Here is a 26,639-nt window from a genome sequence, read left to right as displayed (position 1 = left end):
ACACTCCTTCATCCCATACAGTCACATGAGCCATGACAAAGTTTGTTTTAATTCTGAAATTACTGTTACATAGTCTACACCTGTGAAAAATGCCCACTTTTTCTACTTTTGTTTAATAAAAACGCCTAGCTTGAGAGTACTACAAGTTTGTTAACTATTTTGTAACATTTTGGTAATTAAAAGGTGGCTCTCCTGTCAACGTCTTTATTTTTTATTCTAATGGACTGACATGGCTGAAAACATTAGGAAAATTAACTTCAAGCCTTTATTTTTCTGCCCTTTTCATTGCAAAAATCATGAGTTAACCCCTCAAAATATATTTTTCTTGCAAGCAGACACTCAATAGACAAGATGGCTTGTGCCCCATTGCAGAACTATTGCCATTTTTGATTTTAAAAAGGTAAAGGTCCCCTGTGCAAGCACCAGGTCATTCCTGATCCATGGGGTGACGTCACATCCCGATGATTCCTAGGCAGACTTTGTTTACTGGGTGGTTTGCATTTCTAGGTGCCTTCTTTCCATTGATAGCCACCAATAGCCATGGCTATTCACAAGACTGGGAATTAGACACTCACATATATTTTGGACATGAAAATCCTATTAGAAGCTGCAGCATTTGCTCCATTGTCTTACGATGCTTTTCCCCTTCCTATCAGGTGTCCCTCCCTCCTTCCAACCTATGCACAAGGAATTCTGGGACCTGTGGTGCTTGATACATTAGACTACGTCAAATAGAGCAAAACAAACCTGCCTGTCTCTGTTTCATTCATATAGTTTCTAGTTTAACCGCACAAGCATAATTTCTCAGGGAGCTGACCAAAGTCAGCCCCGCCCCCGGGAATGCCCCCTTGACACCGGTTTGAGCCCCTTCCCAAGAGAAGCTCTGCTAGTGAGGCTCTGGCAGCGCCCTTGCTTTGCGCTGCCGCACAGCTCCCCAGCACCAGCGTAAGTCTCCCTTCGCTGGCATCAGTGTCCGTTTCCATGCTGCAAGTGGCACTAACACCAGCGCAAAGGTCACACCAGCTCCAAAGCTGATTTCCCCCCCCCCCCCGCCCCCCAATGACCGCACTGCAAATGAAGTGTGGGCATCGCATGTGGGTTCCTCATTAGTGCTTGGATCTACATTCTAAATGTTATCCAAATACTTTAAAAAAATTACATAACTGAGAGTTCACTTTTGTTTCAATTATCTTATAATTTCACATGGAAAGAAAAAAAATGCATGTAACATTTAAGATATATATATATATATATATATATAAAAAGATTAGTTGATTTATTTCATACGGTATGTGACGTCTGATTTTTTTTATAACTTAGTATATTAAAATAGACTGACTCCACTGTGTAGGTCATGCATACATTTCTCATCCTTTCAAGCTTGCAATGATGCTGGTTAAGTGCTAGATTTCAGGCACCTTTCTAACCTTTCACTTTCAGTGGGTGTGAAAGAGTTTATTTGTTATAGATATAGATCTACTCACATGATTTTATTTTGTTCTGGAATCTCTGCAGCAATTCCCAACTTATAGGCTTCCCCAGAATGTACGTCAAAGGATTTCTACCCACACACTGAATACCTAATAGGGCCTGACCCATTTCTTTTTCTTATTAAAACAGCACTGCATCTTCAATAAAGAGAAATCAACTTTACAACTAGAAGACAGAGAGGAACTAAATGTATTCAAAAACTGCAGTGGGTCTTTAACTTGTTGAAAATATATATCACTACGGTATACCATGTTAAACCTCAAAATGAAATTAATATCCACTGTGGCTGTAAACAGCATGCTGAGTTAATGTTTTACAAATCTATTTTCTTTGTCATAAGAATAAGGATTATATTAGTGCTGACTATAAAAACACAACAATTTCTGCCCCTCTCTCACTAGGCTTCCAGGCGAAGTACTGCAATTTTGGAATTAAAGAACTTATGCATTAGTATTCTTTGTTTGTTTATTTTAATCCTCCAAAGAGCTCAGGATGGCATATATGGTTCTTCCGTCCTTCATTTTATTCTCACAGCTCACAGTACGTAGATGCATCTGAGAAAGACTGACTGACCCAAGATGACTCAATGAGTTTCATAGTAAGTGGGGAACTGGCATGGGTGGGGAACTGGCATCTTTGGAAAATCTTGAAGTTTCCAAACACTTTGAAGATGTGCACAAAAAGCTAAAAACCATGTAGGTATGTACAGTATATGCCAAAAACACCTGTGCCAAAAAGAATTGTGGAACTTGTGGAATTTATGTTAAATACACACAGAACTTGATACTACTGAAATATAAATTATTAAAAAACCGTACTCACGGGTGAGATTCAGAAAGCTGCTGAGCTAGTTCAAAAGCTGTGGGGTCTCTGTCAAGCGCATATATTTTAATATCCATTGCTTTCTGCAAAAGAGCCTTGGTATGGCCTCCTGCTCCAAATGTCAAATCGAGAACATGCTGATGGACAAAAAGAAGGTTAGCCTTGTTACTTTACTGAACAATGCATAGGAAAAATCAAACTTTTTAAACACAAGTTTTCAACTATAATTTTTGAATTGAAAATTGCCACATTCAATTTATGTTGATTAACATGTTTACCAATAAGATAGGACGTTTCAAAAACAATGAGTTCAGTTGCCTTATAGTTTAGTTGCAGTCCTTAAGTCCACTTATGGAGAATTTTTATTGCTCAACAAAATCTTTTTACTTATGTCATACCTTCAAACATGTCTTTGTATTAACCAAGAAAGCAGAAGAAATTAACTATCTTCTAAGTGGTGGAAGGTTTTGCAGTAGTAGTGAATACCATGCTAACATAAAGTAGAAGACTCTCATATGCACCTCTAGAGATTTCTGAAGGTCTCGAAAGTTTTCAGTCCTTAAAAGAACCAGTCATGCAAAAATAAGACAGTCATTCCCCTGGGTTTGCCAATACATACACTCATAGTTTATCTTAATTTCAGTAAGGCTTTGGAGCTAAACTCACTAAAAAGGTGTTATTTTCTTTCAGTCTGTATAGATTTGCTGTGGAAAATTGATCCAAGAAGTAGACAGGAAGGAACACTTGCTGAGATGACCAACTCCATCGGCTGTGAAGGGTGCGCAGCAGCGCCGGAGTACATGACCATTTTGGAAGGAACATTTTTACAACAGCTCCGATGCACAGCACCCCCTAGTGGTTTTTAGCTCATTAAACCTCTCCAGTGGCAGGACTGCACATACGCAATCCCAATGTGGGACTACACAGAAGACTGAAGATGAACAATTAGCTGTGATACTTTTACCAGGTTTTTTGCTGATAAAATATTCAGAATACTCCCATACTCCTATTCTGCAGTCACTCCACTAGCTGCCCATCAGTTGCAGGGCTGCAAAGCGACCACAGACATACAAGTTCCTCACCAGTCTGGCCGACAACTTCCTTCATCAAATGTTGGAGGTAGCTATGAGGGGCTCAGCCATAAACTTAATATTGACCAACAGGCACTACGGAATGGGCTCCCTGAAGAGGTGAGGGGGTCCCCTCCTTGGAGATCTTTAGGATGTGTTGCAGGGTTTGCCAAGGCGTTACACAGGGTTTAAATGGCAGGTGTCTTTTAAGGGGGAGGGAGAAATTTGAGGTTTGTTATTTTGGTTAACAGGAAATGTAGTCTTTAATTATTATTGTAAGATGCCTCGAACTACAAGGAAAAGAATGATATAAATGCAATACATTAATTAATTAATAAATGGGGGGAAAGGTCCTTTGGCAAAGAAAGGGGATATTTTTTTCTGAATGTTCACTTAATGACTCCCTCCTGTGGATATGTCTGTTGATGGGTTAGATTTGTTGTTTGGTAACTTGCATTTAATTTAGGGGTGTTCTATTTTTTGTTTCTCTTCCTTGTTAAGCCAAAAGTAAAATACATCAAATGACCCTCCTCCATCTGCACACTGAAGTTTGGTCTATAACCCAAAGCAATATAAAAGTTATATTAGAACATAATCCTACACATGTTCAGTTAGAGGTAACCAACCTAATTCAGTTGGACCTAGTCGCTAGTGAGGCATCCCCAACCTTTCTGAACACTTTTGGGATTTTAAGCAGCCATCTCAAAAGGCTGCTGCAAGAGGCTGCGCCAAACAGAATACTTCCCTTCTTGCACTTCCTGGGAAGGAAAGCCTGAAGAGAGAATGAAACCACACTGCCTAAGGAGAGCCTGGGTACTTACCAGTCCTCTCGATCTTCCAGTGGCTGCCTGCTGTTGTAGACATGGCAAATCCTTTCATTTGAATAAGGACAGTCAATAACAAGCCCTGACTTACAATGATCCCACCCACTGTCTGAAAAGCTCAGCAGGCACAAAGGAAAGTACTGGTACATGCCGTGGCGTCTATGTCGGGGAACCCTGCTCTAATGTTTTTGGTGCTGTAAAATTACAAAAATTTAACCATGATAGGTATTAAGAACTTGTGGTCACAATTGATGCATACTCTTCTGGACTTTACTTAATGAGCAGAAATATATATATAGAGAGAGAGAAATAGGATTGTGTGTGTTTGTTACATCATTATATCTAATTCTGAACCAGGCCACAGAGTATGAATTTTAAAAAATCCTCACAATGGGGCCAGGGATAGATGGAGGGGGGGGGGCAGGTCCACGGGCCTGAGGGAAGCCTCAGGGTTGGAGGGGAAAAATATGAAATGTGATAAAATACACTGGGGGTTAAAAGACATAAAAGTAATAGAAGCAATGGCTGCTTTTTTTAACAAAAGTGTGCCACTGAGATCTCGTGAGACTATGTTATGAGATGTCAGTAGCCTTTGGGGACGTTGCTAGGCAACTTGCAACCCACATTCCAAACCTCAGTTAGTGTTAGTGCAGGGGAGGGGGGAAAGAGTCAGGCTGAAAAAGATAAAAGATAGGATTAAGGGAAAGTAATACTGGTTGGGGAAGGTGAAAACAGGTGTAAAGGAAAAGCTGAAGATGGGGCAAAAATGTGGGGAAGGGAGAGGCAGACTTTGCTGGGGAAGAGGAAACCGAAAAAGGCAGGTGGATGGGACAGAAGGACAGTAGAAAGGTTGCAAGCACTAACAGGAGGAAGCAAATAGAAAAAGCGAGAAAGTAGGCGGAAAGAAATCTCCCCCTACGTTTCAGGGGTCCCCAACTTCTTGCTCAAAAATATAAAATTCAAGTTTTATTCTATAGCCATAGTGGCATCATGGCTTTTTCATGGCATGCACTGATTTTACTATATATGCAAAAGAAAGGGGGGGACCCAATACTTTCCAGGACAAGTAAAACAAGTAAAGGGGGGTATTGTTTGCTGTATGCTTGCTGCCATTTAAAGATTAGCTTTGGATCTTAGAAGAAATCCCCCTAGACACAAGTAAGTTGAATGATCTGAATAAAGCCGATCAACGTATTTTTCTTTCTTTCTTTTCATTTATAGCCCACCTTTCCCACTGGGACTTAAAGCTGATTACAAGAACGATAGAACTATTGAGTCAGCCGGTAAGCTGATTACAAAATATGATAACCTTTGAATGGTAACAACATTCGAATTTGACAGCTAAGATTCCATATCTGATGATGAGAGCTTTGACTCTTGAAATCTTATATCCTGAAAAATGTGTTGGTTTCTAAGGTACTAGATGACTTGAATCTAGCTGTTCTACTGCAGACCAACACAGCTACCCTTTGAAATGCCTTTTTTGCAGCTGTATCAGGTTGCTTCTCCAGCAATAAATCTGGATCCAGAATTGCCCCTATGTGCTTTACCAAGTCAGTGAGAGACAACTGGAAACTATGTCCTGCAGAACCTTGACCTTTCCAATTAATATTATCTCTGTCTTGTCAGGGTTCAGTTTACCCTTAGTCATTCAACTTCATCAGTCAGGCATTGGTTCAGAGACTCTACAGCGATACCAGACAATTTGGATAAAAAAATGTAGAACTAGGTGTCATCAGCATACTGATAGCACCCTATTCCAAAACCATGAATGACTGATCCCAAGGGCTTCACATAGAGATTGAATAGCATGGGGGACCAGATGAAACCTTGTGGAACCCCATAAGGTAGGTCCCACACTGTAGAGAACTTGTCCCCTGTCACCTCTGAAGAAGTGAGCTGTGACTCATGAAAGCTCATACTCTGCCAGAAATGTTGTTAGTCTTTAAGGTGCTACTGAACTCTTGCTCTTTTCTACTATCCCCTACAGCAATCTTCTGAGTTCTTCCCATAAGGAATTAATGAAACCAATCCAAAGCACGTCCCTAAATCTCTACTTCAACTTCCAAATGTTTCAACAGGATGGCATGGTCCACTATGTCAAAGGTTGCTAATAAATCCAGTAGAAACCGCACAGAGGCAGAGTGTTTATCTACATTTAGACGGATATAGTCTACTCAGCTACAGGGTGGTCTGAAACCAAACTGAAAGAGGTCTACAGCATTAACACGAGAATGCCTTTTCTGTGCACTGAGGACAGCGAAGGCAACAACGGATCTAATTCTCAACACAGCCCCATCTGCAGATATGTAATCTGTGGATTAGGTTAGGTACCATGAAGGTTGAGCAAAAACAACATAAAAATGAATGAAGCAAAATAAATCAATGTATTATACAGTGGTGCTTAAAAAACAAATTTAAAAACAAAGGCCTTGGTAATACAAATGAATATCTCATAGTTGACAGACAAACAAGACCACGTATTTAGTCAGATGGCTGGTTGATGTATACATACACACCACGAGGAAAAAGAACTGCTAAAATTAGAAATAAGTCACAATCATACTTTTTATGTGCGAACATGAAAATCATGGAACAAGATTCAGGATCTTAATAATATCCATCATTTTGCCGCACACAATAAAATGTACAAGAATCAATTAACACCTGATGTGGCTAATCATATCAATATTTGTTCTTGGTTATATGTATGAATTTGTGGCCAATGAAGAAGGCCCAAGGGGCCAAAATACATTTGGTCATATTTAGTGTAGCTGTGTTTGTGGACACTCATTGAGTCTGGTTTGTTTGTATAACATCAACGATCAAATATTCATTTGTATTATATCTATGTATTTAATTCCCAAGTGTGGCTCCCATCTGCGGATACTGAAATCCGTGGATCAGGGCCACACTTTCCCCAAACAGATGTTTCTGCAGACTTGGGAGACCCCCTAGGTCTGCAGAAAAATCTGACATTTAAAACAAACATTGGAGCATCTCCGGGTCTGGCTGCAGCAGCGTCAGACAACTTGAGTGGCTTTAGGCTCTGCCGCTATGGCAGGTGCTGAGGGAGACTCTGGGCCTGCCCGCTGCAGCAGCGGCCTTAAGGGAGGTAATGGGGGCCTGGAGCCAAAATGGAGGGGAGAATTTGTGACCAACCAGTGATAAAACATTGGTATGATGTAATCGCTGAAATTGCTGGGATGTCCAAAGTCACAGAGCTTCGAAGTTGTAGTGCCATGTCTGAAATAAAATAATTTTTACACTGTTGTTGCAGATTGTCAGTCCAAAGTGGTCTTCTGTAAGTCGGGAAAAATTCCTGATTTACATTTGGCGAGCTGGTTGGGAAGGTAGGGTGGCCTGATGAGTCGCAGATGTTAAGAGCCAGAGTGACTGGAAGATGGTCACTGTCTTGTCTGGGCTCAACTTTAAGGTATAGATTGGTAGTGAGCAGGTCATAAGATATAATCAGTAGTACTTGCCCCACGTTCAGACTAGAAGGTGTACTCCCCAGGAATGTCACCTCGTATAGACCCATTTAGAATAGCTAGGTCGAGTCAGAGTGAGAGATGGAGTAGGTGGTGGCCCTACCAGTTAAGGAAGGGTATTTCGAGGGTCTTTTGCTGGAGGCATTAGATTTAGGGAGTTATATAGTGACTCATCTGAAGGGCCAAGTCTGGCATTAAAGTCTCCTGCGACTATCACTGATGCATTTGAGTAGGATGTAAGGAGCAGGTCCACATATTGTTCAAGTGTGGCCCATATTTCCTGGATCAGATGTTTAGTGCCAACAGAAGGGAGATATACATTAATAACCAGGATGGTTTTTTTCCTGAGCTGAAGTAGGGAGGCCTGTGCCCAATGGCCATAGGGTGACAGCGAAGTTACTGTCGTGTAATCTTTTGGCCGTAAGAATGGCCAGGCCTCCTATTGCTCTTCCTTTTCTCTCCCTGGTGATGGCTTGAAGGTTGTTTATTATAAATTCCTCTGCCTGCAGCGGCTCTTTGGACCAGATTTCTTGAAGGCAGATGATATCGTATAGGGCCAAAAAGGAGTTAAATGAGTCGTCAGTCCTCTTGGAGGCCCAGCCTGCAATATTACATGTCAAAAGGTTGACTGAGTTCTTTGACGTTGGTCCAAAGGGAAAGTTGATGGATCTTCATGAGGTGATTGGGAGCTTGAAGTATCTTCATTTGCTGCATTCCTTTGAGGGTTTCCAGGCCATTTTGTAGATTTGTTTGGGAAGGGGAGATTTGAGGGAGCGACAAGGGGTTGCAGCACAGGGTCAAGGTCTGTGATGTTAAGATTTCCTGGCACTGAGAGTCCATAGTTCTTCCTTGTTCTGGTTGTGGCGCATTATACTAAGCCAGGATTGGGACTTACTTTCACAGGGGCAAGTCCCATTACTGGGCTTTCAGAGGTTGGATTTAAGACATTTAAAGGACTGGCAGAAATGTCTATAAGATCCTGTGTTTGCGTTGTTTCAAAATTTATTATTTATATATATATATATATATATATATATATATATATATATATATATATATATATATATATATATATATATATATATATATCACACACACACACAATTAAGTGAAACTTTCTCCCCATAGTTCTGTAAATACCAGAAAGATTATTATACAAACACTTAACTGCAATGAGTCACACATCTATAGTTAAGTTATAACACGAAGTTACAGCTTCCCATAGGAACTTTATAATCAGTTTGTGACTGTACATTTTAGAAAGTAGCAAAGTCTCTTATGATATCCACAGAAAAATACATAACACTTTGGAACATCTTGTTTTCTAATTTAGTGATACATCTACAAAACTCCATTTCTTAATTATGCACTTAAAGAAGAGGCGATGGTCTTTGCTCAATCAATTTTGTGACTATATTACTGATTTAGATCATTGTGCAATGCTTCTCTAAAGTACATTTCCCTTTTTATCATTAATTTATTTAGTAAGTATTTTTGTTCCTCCTTTGAAAAACTAAATATAAAAGTTTGGGAAAATAAAATACCTTTATTCATTGGATTTATGTTGGCTCTGAATAAATTTGTCTTCACCTGGATGGCCCAGTCTAGCTCAATCTGTGGCAGCCATTTTGTGGCAGGACCAAGGGTGGTAAGGGAGAACAGTTGCCCCAAGTGGCAGTTACAGGGGGCGGCAGCAGCCAGATCAGACAGTCTCTCTTCCGTCTGCACAACCTGGCTGCCTGGCCCCAGAAGCCTCTCACAACTGAACTGAGCGCACCACCGCCAAGGCTCTTAGAGAGCCCACATGTTGCTCTCCAAGTTCCTATTGCACTTGCATGCCATCCCCTCTTTGAGCCATCCCTTTCTCCTCTCCTTCTCTCACTCTAGCCTGCCTTCTCTTTCTCTCTCCAAGCTCCCATTGCACTTGCATGCCATCCCCTCTTCAAGCCGCCTCTTTCTCCTCTCCTTCTCCCCTTCTAGCCTGCCTTCTCTTTCACTCTGAGGGGCTTCTCTCCCTCTGCCTTTCCCTTTCAATTTCACACAGGAACCCACCCAAATGAATAGGTGATCACTGGAAGAGAGCCCAGGGCTGGAAAGGGACCGGGGAGGAGGAGAAGGGGGTCAAGCATGGGGAGGGACGCAGGCTGACCACCTCTGCAACTGGCATGCTGATTGCAACTGACCCTCACTTCCCTAGCTGAGGAGGAAGTCAGGTGGAAACATCACATCGAGCCGTTTTGTGAGGGTAATAAGTTGCCACAGCTATTGTTCAGCCTGCCAGCTGTATATATTTATAGGGAGCCCCCTTACCTATTTTAAAAAGAATTGCCTAGAAATGCCACAAAAGATGACTTTATAAAGCAAGCTTTATAAATTGCCTACAAATGCACAAAAGAAGATGGCTTTTATAAAGCAAACTTTAATACATGTGGCCAGAATTGTGTGCACACAGCTATCCTGAGAGGAATTGAAATTATTGCTTTTTGGAAGTGAAAATGACTGGAATGCCGTGTGTGTTACAGAGCTAAATATACACACAAATAGGGTTTTCTAAGAGGCATAGTAAACAATACATTTTACAGATGACCTCAATGGGATATGGTAGGTTGGAGTTAGAATTGATCTTTAAAAACAAGGGTTGTTTGGGGGAGGAATTTTTCAGCTTTTTCTCAATTTTCGGTTAACTAGCCATCTGCAATAAAAGTGTTTCTTCAAGTGGCACAGCAAGCCAGGCTACAGAGCAAGACTCTGATCCCAGCCTAAAGCCTCTCAGATAACGTAAAAGCGTAATTATTCATCAACAATTCATAGATGTCAACACAATTTATTCCATCATTTAAAAGAGTTGTCGATTATATATGTGCGTAATATAAAGAAAAATATGTATATAATATATGGGGAGTGTCATTTTGTACTTTGCCCCACTTTATAGATAGATAGATAGATAGATAGATAGATAGATAGATAGATAGATAGATAGATAGATAGATAGATAGATAGATAGATAGATAGATATAGATATAGATATAGATATAGATATAGATATAGATAGAGAGAGAGAGAGAGAGAGAGAAAAAGAGAGAGAGAGAGAGAACGAGAACGAACCGGTCCTGGGTTGCACCCACCACGTGTCAAAATTCCAAAGGTGCCCATAGGCTCAAAAAATTTGGGGACCCCTGCTATAATGTCTATGATGCTAATACACTACTGAGGATCCTAATACACCCCATGCTTTCCCTCCACACAGAAGAGTAGCAAGATCTTCCTGCCTTGTTCAGTACAATTGTCCATTCCGCTTCTGAAATCCTAATCACAGGATTTCTATTATTAGCATACATAACAGCTTTAAATCCCTGTTAAACAGACAACATTCCCTTTCCTCACAAATTGTGTTCCACTTTACTAACACAGTCAGTAGTTGCCAGAGGCAATAAGGATCTCAATTTTGATAGAAGCTTTGGAGCTGTCCAGCCAGTTTGAAATTTTTAGATCAACATTCAAATCAATTTCATGAATTACCCCAAACCGGAAAAGTTTTCCAATGCACTGAAGGAGACATGGAGGACTAAACACAACAATAAATTTGACATATAATCTGGATATCCCAAATACTAATCAAAACCTAGCCACTGAATATAACTCTGCTTAAAAAATTGGTCACCTTCTTTTGTCCTCAAAGTGAGTAGCAATTGTTTCTTTCTTTCTTACAAAAGGTTTACATTGCTGTTCACACCTGTCATGATCCTAAGCCTGAGAATCACCTGAAGATTATAGTGATGCAGAAAATGAAGATCTAGTTTAAGAAAATCTAAATATATACCATTTCATACACTTCAAATTTGCATTGAAGTTCTTTGTTTTGCTTAAATATGTTCCATGATCATTTGTACCCATGTTATAAATGCTATTGAAGGTAACTTAGCAGTAATAAATGGTAAAAAAATTCACTTGAAACAGTTACAACATTGCTCACACAAACTAAAGTACATAGAAGGTGGCCAGGGAACGAATGGAGCCCTTAAGTGAAGAGACTTAGAGAGACAAAAAGAAATATTTTTGTTTACAAAGGAAATGAACTGGCATATCTCTACAACTTGGTAATAAGTAGTAAAAGGTTTCTTTTTTTGATAGGAGAGAATGACTGTGAACTCACATAAGTCTAGAGACTTGGCACTTCTGCTAGCTGGGTAAATTACACACCCTCCTAATAAATGAGATGTCTGTGGAACCCATGTTGCTATATTGGGAGGGAGTGAACTAAAGTGGACAATTAGGACATTTTCAGTCAGAAAAGTACAAAGTGGTTTACTTGGGAAATGACCAACACAGAAGAAATGAAGTTGTTCTAATTGTGAGGGAAGATGTAGCACAAGCAATCAGGGGCTATAAGGCTAAGTCTGACCAAATAATATTAGTCAGACTTCATGGAAAGCCTACCAACATAGCCATCATTCAAGTTTACACCCCAACTACAGATGTCAAAGAAATTGAAAGCTTTTATGCAAGTGTACAGGAAGAAATTGATCACACACTTAAACAAGATGTGCTGATAATCATAGGTGACTAGAACACAAAAGTAGGAAACAAAGTAGAATCAAATATTGCCAGAAAATGTGAACTAGGAGCACTAAATGAGGCAGGAGAGTGACTCATAGAATTCTGTGAGAACAAAAATTTGTTCATTGCAAACATGTTTCAGGCAACCAAATAGATGATGGTATATAAGGTCATCACCAGAAAGCCAATACAGAAATCAGATAGATTGGAAACAGAAGATGGGGAATCTCTATTCTCTCTGCTAAAGCAAGACCAGGACCTGATTGTGGTACAGACCATGAATTGCTAATATCGAAAATCAGAATAAAGGTGAAGAAAAACAGAAGAACATATTTCTGAAGAGTGTAATGACCATGTAAAGAATAGATTTGCATTACTGAATTCAACTGAAGGTGAACTGGAAGAACTATAGGTTGAAACCAGATATATTATCAAGGAAGAATATGCAAAATGTATTCCTGTAGCCAGAAGAAAAGCCTGGATGGATGACTGATGAAACTTTTAAAATTGGTAAAGATAGACAAGAAGCAAAAGTAAAAGGTGACAGAAATAGAATCAGAAGTCTAAATTCAATGTTCCAGCCCCTGGCACCTAGAGAGAAAGAGAACTAATAACCAGTATAAAGAAATGGAAAAGAACAACAAAAAAGGAAGCGCAAGAGATCTGTTCCACAAGATCCAAGAAATTGAGGGGAAGTTTAAAGTACAGTTAGGTGTGCTGTAAGATCAACATGGAAACTCACTGAACAGGACCAAATAAAGAAAATACAGAAGAGATGAAAGGATGACAGATTCCTTCAAAGAAGAATCTTTTATAGAAGAATCTGTGATTTTAGAAAGTGAAGTGAAAGCTGAACTCAAAGCAATTTGTGAGAAACAAATCACCAGGAATAGATGGAACATTGATAGAACTATTGCAAGCCACAGAAATGTGGATCATGAAATGTATTGGTTGTTGTTGTTTTTTAAATGGAGGTGCCACAACATCTGATTGTTCTAATGTACAACCTACAGTCTAGACAAGAGGCTACTATCTGGACAAAATATGAAGAAGCAGAATGTTTTCCAATTGGCTTAGGTGTCAGACAAGTATGTCTTTTATCTCCCTATCTCTTCAATCTATTTGCAGAACATATGGAAAACTGGATTAGATTTAGATGAAGGTTGAAGCAAAAATTGGTGGAAGATACACTGACAATTCGAGATATACAGACAATACCACGTTATTGGCAGAAAATAATGAAGACTTGAATCATTACTGATGAAGGTTAAAGCAGAAAGTGCCAAAGCAGGATTATAGCTGAATATCAAGAAGATAAATGTAATGGCCACTGAGGAATTACACAATGTCAAGATTGACAAGGAAGAAATTGAAAGTTAAAGATTTTCTATTCCTTGGCTCAATCATCAACCAAAAGGGAGACTGCTGCTGAGGAAAGTTGAAGGCAGAAGGAAAGGTGAAGACCCAAGATGAGATAGACAGGCTCAATCAAGGAAGCCACAGCCCTCCATTTGCAAGACCTGACCAAGTCTACTAACTACAGCATGTTTTGAAGGTCATTAATTCATAGGGTCACTATTGGAAGCAACTTGAAGGCATTTAACATACTGTACACACACACAATCCTTGCAGGACATCACAAAAATGATCCACTGAGGCAGAACAGTTTTCTAAATTCTCCCCTGCCATGAAGAAACGGAATCACTACAACACCATGCCTATAGCCACATCCACAGTTAATAGCATAAAAAACTGCTGGGTAGCTGTCTAGAAAGAACTAATTTTTCTGAAGTATACCTATTCCATTGGGTTATGTAATGAGAAAATCCCCAGGAATGGAAACACTATAAATACAAACAAATAAATCAATGCTGTATGCTTAATTTTCCCCACAATTTTTACAACGATCATTGGTGTTACCAGAATGAGTCATACTGCCTAAACTCTGCAAACATTTGGCCTTACTGTTCTAAACTATATCTTCAAAGCAAACTTGTTTTCACTCTGCTCCAAACCATCAACTCTTAAGTATATATACATTAAAAGATTCCAGCAATCCATCTTTCCTGTGATTGATGATGTTCAGAGAGCCACAACTTGCTATGTCTATTATATGTTGTCCATTTTATCGCCAATGCGATCGCAGCACTTCCGGTTAACACACGGAAGTGCTACATTGCAACGGGGCCTTTACCACTCAAACTGGGAGTTTGAATGGTAAAAGGCCCCTTGCGATGCGGCACTTTCGGGTGTAAATGCATCACAAGGGGCCTTTTACCACTCAAACTGGGAGTTTGAGTGGTAAACGGCCCTTTGCGATGTGTTTTACACCTGGAAGTGCCGCATCGCAACTGGCCTTTTACCACTCAAACTCCCAGTTTGAGTGGTAAAGGCCCCGTTGCAATGTAGAACCGGGTGTAAACCGGAAGTGCCGCGATCGCGTTGGCGCAACCTTGCGCACGCACGATCACACCTCACCTCCACCCAAAAAACTTCCTGCCGGAGGAGAGGAGGGACCCGGTAAGCCTAACAATGAGGTTATAGTGTTGTGATGAGCTATATATGGCACTGCCATTGAAAATGATCCAGAAACTTCATCTGGTATGAAATAGTGCGACCCATTTGTTATCTGCAGTTAGCTATAGTTTACATTATACCGATGTTATAGTAATTGCATTGCTTGATATTTGTTTCCAGATCCAGTTTGAGCTGCTGGCTATGACCTATAAAGCCCTTTAAGGCCTAGACCAAGGGATGGACTCTGAGCTCAGGCCGGTCTCTGCACTATTAGTATTTAGGCGGCAGTGCAAGACCAAATTACATAGATAGCCTATCCAGTAGGTTTTCTGGTTGTCTGAAGTTGTTTTAGTCTGCATTACATTTTGGTTTTAATTATTCAAGAGTATTTGAAAAATAATTGTAATTTGCCTTGAATCCTTTTTAGCTGGTTTATCTCTATTAATTTCCTGGATAATTGTTAGATTGTGACCCACGTACCTTGTAAAGAGACACATTCAGTGCACTCCTAAGGAAAATTACTCCAGCCTAAGCCCATTGAAATGAATGGGCTTAGACTGGAGTAACTCTCCTTAGGAATGCATTGATTGTGTGTTCAGGAATGTTCTAAAAATGGGAACTAAACCTTTGCTACGCGTACCACTCAAACAATACTATGTTTTTAAAGGAAATGGTAGTGTTGTTTTTCATAAGAGTATACATGTTATAATAATTAAATCATGCCATATTTTTCAAACACAATCAGTTCATCAATAATTTTCGTCTGTATTCCTGTCTGCATTTACTTCTACCTTTATTGTCCTTTGAAACTTACAGAATTTGTATGTGTTCTCATGATTGTATAATGAGGTCAGGTGAGACGGTAGATTTTGTGGAGGAGCAGACTTTTCTTTCCACCAACCCCCCCCCCCCAACTGCTTTTGACAGTGAATGGAGGTGGGTGGCCCAAGTGGGTGGGCAGGTTTAGTGATAAGATGGAACTGGGTTGCGTCAGGCTGCATGGCTACTGCGTTTTATCCTTTCTGAGGTTAAATGCATTATTCTGAGTTTGCTTATTCTGGGTCTGCGACAACAATGAAATGTTTCACTCTGGTTGTTTGGTTTTCTCATAGATAACTTCAGCTGTGTGTCTGAAGTATGATTTCAAGGTTGCTTTCAAAGCATGCTAATAATTTTGGTACCTGCAAGTTTCCCCCCACCCCTCCAAGATAATAAATAGTGCTGTTTAATTCAAGGTTACTAAAATATTGGTAATACAAGTGGACTACTGTACAATATCTTAAAATGAAATTCTTTAAAAGTATTTGAGTCCATTATATTTTGCTTTAAATACCAGAATACTTAACACAGTAATTTAATCTGCTTCCCAGCTACTTTAATTTGGATCATGCTGTAGATGAATAAATAGCCGGCCTCCAAACCAGTGATCTCATTCTTCCAGTTTGGCCAAAGGAGTTTTGTAAATATTTTGAAAAGATAATTTATGTTTTGAATGTAATGTATTAAATTATCTTAATTACTGCACTCATAGCTGACTGAGACAATATTGGTTTAAAACGCAGATTAACAGAGAACATGTCTTCCCTCTAATCTTCTTTCCTTCAATTGTGTTTTATCATTCAACACAGAGACTATTTTCTGCAATCATGATTTGAGCGTTCCAAAGTAGTATGTTATTATGTGCTGATGAGATTTGTTGCATTATCACTTTATGTGTGTTGTATTCAGCTGAGCTATAAGTTGATTCCAAGCATGAACTTGAGTTGACGGGAAAAAGATTCCATATCTTAGACAAAAAGTGATATAACTTCCATTAGTCTCCTTTAAATACTTTGATCGTTGTTATAACGCATACTGCAATCAACACAGACATTTTGAGTTGGTCTCTGAAAGTAAATCTGGTGTAACCGAGTGAATATTTGGATGCAGAATAGTGAAACATCATGCAGGAAAACAACAGGAACAACCTCATTAAGTTAAGATTTCCTTCAAGAAAGAGCTAATGGTAGCATTGGTCTGTTTAAATCTTTATATTTAAGAGTAGTCTGTTAATTGCTCTTTCTGTCTTTTGACTAGAGTACCTTGAAAAATTAATGGGTCAGTTCTAAAAAGAAAGTGAAAGACTGCAGAAAGGAAACAAGAAAAAAAACTAGTGAATAAATTTGTTAAGGAAGGATTTGAGCCGACTTTTTGACTAGTTGTACACTTTTGTAATACCTTTTGAATAATTTAAATTTTATCTTGCAGATTTTGTTACCTTGTGGGCTAATTTGGTGCTTAGAACACAGTTCTCATAATCACCTTCTCATCTAACATTTGTTCTACCTTTTCAAAATGTTAGGTTAGATTTTAATGCACTTTCATAGGTTTCCTATGAGATACTGGGATCATGAGCTCCCCTTATAACCAAGAAGATAGTTAAATAAGAGGAGGGAATTGGCTGTAATTTTTCCTGTATCTCAGGGAAAAGAACTATTATGGGCTTCTTGAAAAATCGTCTTCAGAAATGTTTGCGTGGCTAAGCTTATGGTGAATCCTATTTAGGTGACTGTGAGAACAGAGTCTAAGGGCAGAACTACATACTACCAACACAGCTGATAATAGGGGAACTAGTGGTGGAAAGTGCCATCAAGTTGCATCTGACTTATGGCAACCCCACAGGGTTTAAAAGGCTCAGAGGTTCAGAGGTGGCTTGACACTGTCTCCCTCTGTGTTACAACCCTGGACATCCTTGGTGGTCTCCTAGCCAAGTATTAACCAGGGCCAACCCTGCTTAGCGTTTGAGATCTGACGAGATCAGGCTAACCTGTGCCATCCACTCAAACTGGGAGTCTGAGTGATAAACGGCCCCTTGCGATACGGTGCTTTCGGGTGTAAACCGGAAGTGATGTGGCACCTCGGGCAGGCGCAAGTACACGCGTTCCCCATGACCCTCAGCTGGTCGATGGGCAGCCAGGTGGATTGACGGGGGTTTGCCTGCCACTACCTGGCACTTGGCAACCCTAGTTATTGTAAAATAAAATTAAAATCTTGCATCCAAGCACTACAAACGCAGAAAACTGCAAGTACACAAGAGGGAAACAGCACAAACCTCCAAATACAAACAGAAGTGCTTGCAAAATCCATTCATAGTGTAGTGGTTACAGTATCTAACTAGAATCTGGGAGACCCAGGTTCAAGTCCCCTCTCTACTATGGAAGCTTGCTGGATAACCTGGGGCCAGTCACACACTTGAAGCCTAAACTATCTCACAGGACTGCTACGAGGATAAAATGGTGAAGGGAAGAATGTTGTAAGCAACTTTAGGTCCCCACTGGGGAGAAAAGCAGGGTGTAAATGAGGTAAAATAAGATTAAAATCTTGCATCCAAGCACTACAAACGCAGAAAATTCAGTTTAGCTGGACCACAGGATTAGACTGCGTAATCAGTCAAAATGGATACTAGTCATGATGCATACCTATTCTCTCTAGTATCAGAGGAGCATGCCTATTATCTTGGGTGCTTGGGAACACAGGCAGGACAATGCTGCTGCAGTCGTCTTGTTTGTGGGCTTCCTAGAGGTACCCGGTTGGCCACTGTGTGAACAAACTGCTTGACTTGATGGAGCTTGGTCTGATCCAGCACGGCTCTTCTTATGTTCTTATGATTCTTCAACTATTTTTTTTTCTTCTGGCATTGTTGAAATGTATTTATTTTTAGTCTCTTTTTTGGGGTCATATGTTCCCTATAGTGCTAAAATGCCTGTGCAGATCTAAACTAAGGTAATCATGTCACTGGAGCCCAACAATGCTGCTATGAAGCAAACAATATAAATATAGTACATTTTTCAGTAATTAGAAATGCAATGCCTCTAAGCATCACTGAGAAGAGAGGATTTAATGACCTCTGATACACTGTAATTTGAGATGCTCATATTCTCATGTGGGATGCAGGTACAATACACTAATACATAATTAAAGGACATGTAGTTATTGTGATTTACATTTAAGTGAGGTCAGTTTTACAAAAGGAGAGTGTTTCAGACTCAAAGGGAAACTGAAATAAAATTTGTTACCACATGCAGAAACTCAAATTCCTCAACAGTGTTCGACTTCTTATTTTGATCCCTGTTTCCTACAATTACTACCAAAGGCCTCTTGAAAAGAAATAAAATCCTGAGTTGTCTATGACACAAGCAATGATTGTGTATGAAACCTTACAATACAGTATGCATATTACATATACTAAAAAGGAATGCCAAAAATGAAGTATTGGCTATGCTGTACTTTTGATGACAGAGTACCCTAGGATTTATCATATATTATTCTCAAATAACAGCATAAAAAACACCACCTTGAAACTACAGTGGTGTAAGTCATCCATGCTTTCATTCTCATAATCTTTTCTCCCGCAAGGTTATAAAATGTACGTTAATTTTAACACAACATAACAAAGACACTATCATATCATTTGCCTTCTCAAAAGCCATATAGAACAGAAGGCAGCTTACCTAGTCTTTCATTTTTGACAGGAGTCAGTTTATGAGGTAAGTTCTATCTGTGATATCATATTACACACTGATGCGATCACTTTGCTTGCCTTTGTTAGAGCTTTCTGGATGAGACAAAAACCAAGCGTACAATATCAGTGCCTACCTTAATTAACCAAATTAGATACCTGCAATAGCTGCATTTTAACCATTATTCAGCATCCATTTTTATAGTACCATCTATTTTTACAGTACTATCTGGATCCTCAGACTTTCTACACCTACAAACAAAACCTTGCAATGGAAAATAGTTACAATACGAATGCTATGAGACTCATCATGACAGCATTTATGACAAATGGCAGAGAAATTCCAGAGAAAATACACAGGGTTATTTATTAAAAACAATTATACAATGCTAGTTTATTCTTTAACAGCCCCCCCCCAAAAAATAACAGCCACAAAGTATTATAATACATGCTTTGAGAGCTCATTTTAAAATGAGAAATTTAGTAATAGCAATGATAGAACTGGGCAGAGTTGGATATAAATTTACTATTAATATTTTTCCATACCTCTAGATGTCTTACTCAAAGCCATCTAATCTTTCCTCATTACTAAGTGTAAGGTAAATGGGCTGCCCTTCTCTGTAATAAATCACTAATACCCTTTTATTGTGCATAAGTCTGAGAATAACAAATAATATGCCTCAATAAGGAAGAACATTATAAAACCCATAATAAAATCAGTTAAAACCACAAACAAAACATGTATAAAAAGCAACAATTAAAACATAGGACAGGAAGTAAAGTTCATTAAGGGAACATAAAACAAAACAAAAAAGGATTTGCCTACTAGAAGAAATCAATGATGGAAGGAGTCAGACAAATATCTCTGGGGAGGGAATTCCATAATTTTGGTGCCAAGTAGGGTTGCCATCTGCCAGGTAGTAGCTGGAGATCTCCTGCTATTACAACTGATCTCCAGCCAATAGAGATCAGTTCACCTGGAGAAAATGGCCGTTTTCACAATTGGACTCTATGGCATTAAAGCCCTTCCCCTCCCAAACCCTGCCTTCCTCAGGCTCCGCCCCCAAAACCTCCCGCCAGTGGTAAAAAGGGACCTGGCAACCCTAGTGCCATGGCCAAGAAGGCCCTCCTTTCAGTTACCACCTGCCTAAACTCAGTAGGCAGGAGCAACCAAAGCAGGGCCTCAGATGATTAGTGTGGTAGTTGGATAGGTTCATGTGAGAGTAGACGATCATTAAGGTATGCTGGTCCCAAACCACAGAGCTTTAAAGGTCAGCACCAGTAACTTAAATTGTTCCAAACAGATTGGGAGCCAGTGAAGTTGGACCAAGACAGGAGTGATACAGTCCCTACAACCCACTCCAGTCAGCATCCTGGCTGCAGTACTCTGTACCAACTGAACTTTCCAAACACTTTTCCAAGGGCAGCCCTACATAAAGCACACTGGAGTAATCTAATCTATTTATTACAGGGGAATACACCACAGCAGCAAGATCACCACAGCTGGCTAACCATTCAAAGCTGGAAAAAGGCACTTCTAGCCACAGCCACCACCTGCTTATCCAGCATGAAGCCTGTATCTAGCAATACACCTAAGCTGCAGACCTGTTCCTTCGTGGAGAATACAACCCCATACAGAACAGGCACCACCTTAAATCCCAGGTCAGTTCTACTGCTCTCCATTAGCACCTCCATTTTGTCAGGGTTAAGTTTCAGTTCATTAGCTTGCATCTACCCCAAAACTGCCTTCAGGCACTAGTTCCATCAGTCTTTATTTCAATACGAAATCAGCTCCATATATAAGACAAAGGAATTTAAATAAGATTAACAGAGTATAAATTTAAATCAAAAGAGCAGACTATAAAAGAGGAAGATTCCAAGATGGCGATTGGCTACTAACAACCTCAGGCACTAGTTTCTATCACAGATGGTGGGTTGAGAGAATAGCTTATTTAATGAATTTGTGACTGACTTTAACTGCATCTCAACTGAGAAATTTGACCTCCACCTCACCTTGCATGACCAAAAGTGTCTACTACTTTTGGATCCAACCCAATGTAATCTAACAAGGGATCCAAACAAATCCAAGTAGCAAGCTTCTGAGCACACAGGACCAATTTTACTTTCCAGTTGCATCTCCTTTCCATATACTTAATGCTGATCTGGAGCAGGGGCACTAGGACCAGTTGCGGGAACAGCTGAAAATCACCAGTGTGTGTATGGAATAAACAGAGCCCTTTGCATTCCAGCCAGAATTTCATTAATATAGGTAACCTCTCTTCCCTCATATGAGAAATTCTTTTTCTTAGATACTGTAATACTCTATCATGGGAAGCAAGGTATACTATGGGGGGGTGTAATTTTAATCAAATAATAGTCTTACACACTGATTTTGTGAATCCATTTTTCCCATTCAAGAATCAAGGCATTACTTTCCAACATATATGGATCTGTAAATTAATACCAATCTGCCATATATTTTACAATATAGAGCTGATTTGTTGCTGACTGACTTTAAATTCATATAACCCAGTTCTAACTGAACTGCAAACGAATATTTTTGTTTTTCTTTAATCCTGCCCTTCCACTAGGTTGGCATATATGGTTGCTCTCCCAGCCTCTCTGTGGGTGGTTAAGCTAACAGATATTGAAGTAGCCAAATCCAGGTCTCTCTGGCTAAATCCTGGCTCCAAGATATGGAAATGTAAAATCAAGGGACTCACTGATTCTATTAGAAAGTGGTATAAATTTGACAAAAGATAAACAGGTTTCATTGCTGGTAAACTGTGAACGCATGTAATTTTAAAAGCTGATTATTTTTATTCTGTTAAATTGGGAATCACTGTGTTAGGAAATGCATGTTTAGGTCAGAGGTGTGTTGAACACCCAGCCTTCATTGTTCATACTGAATGTTTCTCATGGGACAAATGGGCCTAAGAAATCTCTTAGTAATACTCCTTGAATGTAGAGATTTCTTAACGAATAGTGTTCATCCTATTTGCATCTTATACAGTAACTAATGCTTAAATTACATTCTATACAGTTACATGGGTTTTTCATGTGTGTGTTTTTCTTTGCTTTTAAATCAAAAACAGCCTGGGCAGGCTATCAGCCTGAGTGAAATAAGAGAGTCGAAAGAAACAATTTAACCCTTACTCCTCCTGTCCGTTAAATCTCAAAATCACCTTCCCAAAGCTACTTTTTCACTTACTAGGGAGGGGCTTACCAGTGCTTACTTCTGCACCAAGGGTAATGAGTTACTTGGTCAAGTCAGGTCCCCAGCCACTAGAACTCAACAAGGCTCCTCTTCCTCCACTCCCTACTTTTCTCAGTGTACACCACGGAAATATGATGATCGGTTCTCAGAGGTTTGTCCAGCCTGAGGATCTGCACCTCTTGTATTTAGGTTTTTTTTTTTTAAAGATCTTAGTAACAGTTTTGAGACTTCCTCTGTCTAAATTGCTACAGAAAGGACCAATCTTTTTTATGTAAGCTCTCTAGGCAAGTAGGGCTTAACACCTGCTCCCCCCTTCCACATGCCTCAAAAAGGATGGATTGAACTGGGCTTAAAGAGGTTTAGAGAGATTATATTGACTGTATTTAATATGAAAAGAAGTTTAATAAGTAAACCAAAGCATGCACTGTTATCAGTAAGCACAAAAGACTGAGCAAGGGGATAAAGAAACTGGAATAAACATACATCCTCTTTCCCGGGCATTAAGCCTTAAGATGGAAATAAGAAATAGGCTATCCAACTCCTTTAGTTCCTTTCATTTTGCTCATCCATTATCTTGGTTTCAGTATTTGGGAATCATCCCTTGCTTTGTCAGACCCACGTGTCAAGAAACTGGTTCCTTTAAGCAGTTTCTTGTTCAATTCAAACAATGGCTCAGGCTGAGGCCTCGAAAAGATGGAAGATTGTGGCTTTGAAAACTTAGGTCACGCTGCTTGTAACTTCAAAGACTCAGATAAGAGAGATGGGAGGTAGCCCAGGTTCTTGTCATACCATTAGACCTATCAGTTTCAACTCCATATGAATCTAGGAGGGTTTCCTCCATCTCGTTAACGCCTGAGCTCATGGGTGGGAGAAGGTGTTTGTTTAATTGGACCCAATGCAGCTGCAGGGAGTTTAGTCCAATTGGCAAACTCATCTGGTTAGCAACATACCCAATTGGTCAAGTTACATCATTTGCTATACATCTGATTGGTTAACTAGAATCAGGCCAACGCAGGTCACCGAGCATATAGGGAAGATCTTTCATTCTAGTTTTGCCCTGTGTCTGGGGCAAAACATTTGACTTTGGGACACTTCTTGATTTTGTGTGGATCATACTGACCAGAAAACTTGTCTTGGACTTTGAAACCCTATTGGGCTCAGTCTTATTGGGTAACATCTGGATCTTGACATCTGGATGCTTGTAACTGTGCTTAGTTTAGACTTATAGCTTTATTATTATCCTCACTGTTCATTGTTCTTTCATTGAATATAACTGCATAGTTTTAGAATAAAATACTTATATTTTGTGGTGTTCTTGAATTCAACAGGCTTCAATTTGAATCCAGTATTTTAGCCCTCATTGGCTATAGCTACCAGATTGTTTTCTGAAACTCACCTTGTAAGCATCCAACATTGCAAGGGTGACTTTCTTGATCATGATCCCATGAGGCCTAGAGGCTTCATCTCTTTATCTCTGCCTGGCTGGGTAGTAAGAAAGGGGCTGGTGGTAGTGCTGCCCTGGAGTGTGAGGATTCACACTTCAGCCTTTTTGGTTCTGTCTTGCTTGACCTGCTCCTACAGGGGATCTTGGCTTTAAGGTCCCTTGACACCATGTGCTGATGGCTGCTCTCCTGAATCTGTAATGGTCCCTTCCTCCTTCAGAATGTACATGTAAAAAATAGCCTCCTTCCTCAATCATCTCCCAAGTTTTTTTTCTTTGCAGAGGTTCCCCACCACCAAGAGACTCCCTTCTCTTCCTGTCTGTAGTAAGGTCCTCTCCCACCTTGTCTGGCTGAGGCCCTATGGCTTTGGGATGATTTAGGGTTGCTCACTGTCCTCCGCCAGGGCCTTCTGAATTTCTATGGCACTACATCTCTGCATGAGGGAGGTGACTCACATCAAATTATTTTCAGATGGTAGCTGTGTTGAACAGCAATACAACAGTTAGGTTCGATTCCAGTAGCACCTAAAATTTTGTTGGTCTCTAAGGTGCTACTGGACTTGAATCTAACTGACCAACTTATTTGTCAACTTTCTTTGAGGACTTCAATCCTCAAAGTATGCTGGTGACAGAGACCCAATAAATGTTGACAGGTAATAATACTGAAAAGAATCAGCTAAATCTTCACCCAAAATCAGCACACAAAAGTTTCAAGAACTACTGGAATGCCCCTAAAAAACCAGTGTGAACAAAACTGAAGACTAAAAACACTGAAGTGATTTACAAGCCATGTTACTTCTTTTAAAACTTCTGAAGTGGAACATGTGTATCAGCTGCAACCTGTCACAGTATTGCATTATGTTTTGCCCTATCTTCAATTCAAGTTAATATTTGCCACTCAGTAGTATAAATATAAAGAGCGAGTGTAATGTCATTAAGACGTCGGACTAGAATCTGGGAAACCCAGGTTCAAATTCCCACTTTGCCATGGAAACCTGCTTGGTGACTTTGGGCCAGTTACACACTCTCAGTTTCCACCCTGGCAAGTATTTGGATGGGAGACCTTCAAGGTATACCTGGGTCATGACGTAGAGGCAGGCAACGGCAAATCACCTCCCAATGTCTCTTGCCTTGAAAACCCTATGGGTTGCCATAAGTCAGTCAGCTGTGACTTGACAGCAAAAAAATTAATATTCATCATCCTAGGCATGTTTTTTTCTTAAAATGCCATTTTGACTGACTCATCATTCACTTTGAGATAAAGTTTTTATCAATTACACGAACAGACATTACTTCTCCAAAATCACAATTTAACTGTGGCTTGAACAATGGAACATGCTTTACTGAGTTTGAAAAATAACCCCATCACATAGGATTAGAAGTTTGTACTTTTTGTCTCATTACATCATCCAACGTTTTTATCTCCCTCTGATACCAGTCCCCACTTCTAGTATTTTATGGCTTAAAGTAATCACTTGGACCAACACTTGTTAGCTATTTCCACACAAACACTTCGTCAGCTTGCAGCTATGGCCTCTAAATGAGCCAATGTAAACTTAAATACAGAAGTGTTAACAAAATTAAAACTAAATTATTTAAGTTAATGGAATTGTTACTCAAAGGCTAATCCAACACAAGCCTAGTTTCCTTTCAAACACAATTAGGAGAATAAAAGCACACATAAATTTGGAGTGACCAACACAAACTTAACTGCTACACTGTCCAGCAAGGACAGATCTATAGATATTCTTACGTAACATATTGTTTTAAATCAAGCCACACCAAAAATGTTATGTGTCTAAATGCTGTGTCTAGAAAACTGAATAGCACCATGTTCAAAAAGAAGAGTCAAGGCTTAGAAACATAACATATAAATGGGCTGAAGAACAAAACATTAAATTTTTATCATGTACTATTTAAACATATTTTGATCCCGGTCTATGCATTTGAAGTTTTATTAAAATATTCATTGTAAAAGATTAGAAATGCAATGCTAACAGGATACATCATACCACTCTACACAGCTAATGGTGATGCTTTCCTCTGGCACAAGGAGCTTTCCTCCAGTGTACAAGATTCTTCTACTGGCTCTGCCTTGCCATAAAGGTATGTGTCCTCATTAGGTGAGCTGAGTAGAAGATATAACCCCGTATTTCAGTGTTTGCTTTTACTATTCTATTTGTCTTTTAAGGCTCAATATTTAGAAACCTTGGTTACCTTTTCAGCAGGCAAACATTCTCAAACTTAAATACGTACCTGCCTTTATTTTGATGTGGGCTTTGATAAAGTTATTCTGGGCTGGATAAACTTCCATGATAGATTTAGCCTCAGCTTTTGTATGAGCATCTGAATGAAAACCTGGATTTTCTCAAACGGAAACTCATTTCACCTATTTTTCAATTAAAAATACACTGCTTTCTAAAATAAACTGATATCCAATATTGAAAATGCCTTAGTTGTATTTAATTTGCAAGTCCCACATTATTTTTGAGAGCTGGAACTCACAATAGTGTCTTGCAAAGATGTTGAAACATTGTTATTTGATGCTTTCAGACACAATAACAATCAAGTATACTATAGGGTTGCCATGAGTCGGAAGCGACTTGACGGCACTTAACACACATACTATAGAATTAGTATTAATCTAATTCCTTCGCATCCAAATATGTCATCCCCCCCAATATATTTTTTGCCATAAAGTCACAACTCAC

General features: G+C 39.5%; 1 protein-coding gene across 1 annotated transcript in view; it reads right to left on the bottom strand.

The window, feature by feature from the left end:
• METTL15 (methyltransferase 15, mitochondrial 12S rRNA N4-cytidine) overlaps nt 1–26,639 on the bottom strand; it is a 114,556-nt gene that overhangs the window by 50,174 nt on the left and 37,743 nt on the right. The window contains exon 2 of the mRNA XM_056851682.1: nt 2,314–2,450. Within this exon, the coding sequence (XP_056707660.1) occupies nt 2,314–2,450 (137 nt within the window). The remainder of the gene's footprint in view (nt 1–2,313; nt 2,451–26,639) is intronic.

This window comes from Euleptes europaea, chromosome 6 (assembly GCF_029931775.1).
Source record: "Euleptes europaea isolate rEulEur1 chromosome 6, rEulEur1.hap1, whole genome shotgun sequence".
NCBI lineage: Eukaryota > Metazoa > Chordata > Lepidosauria > Squamata > Sphaerodactylidae > Euleptes > Euleptes europaea.
The sequence above is the reverse complement of the archived record's forward strand: the minus strand, read 5'-3'. Positions and strand labels throughout refer to the sequence as shown.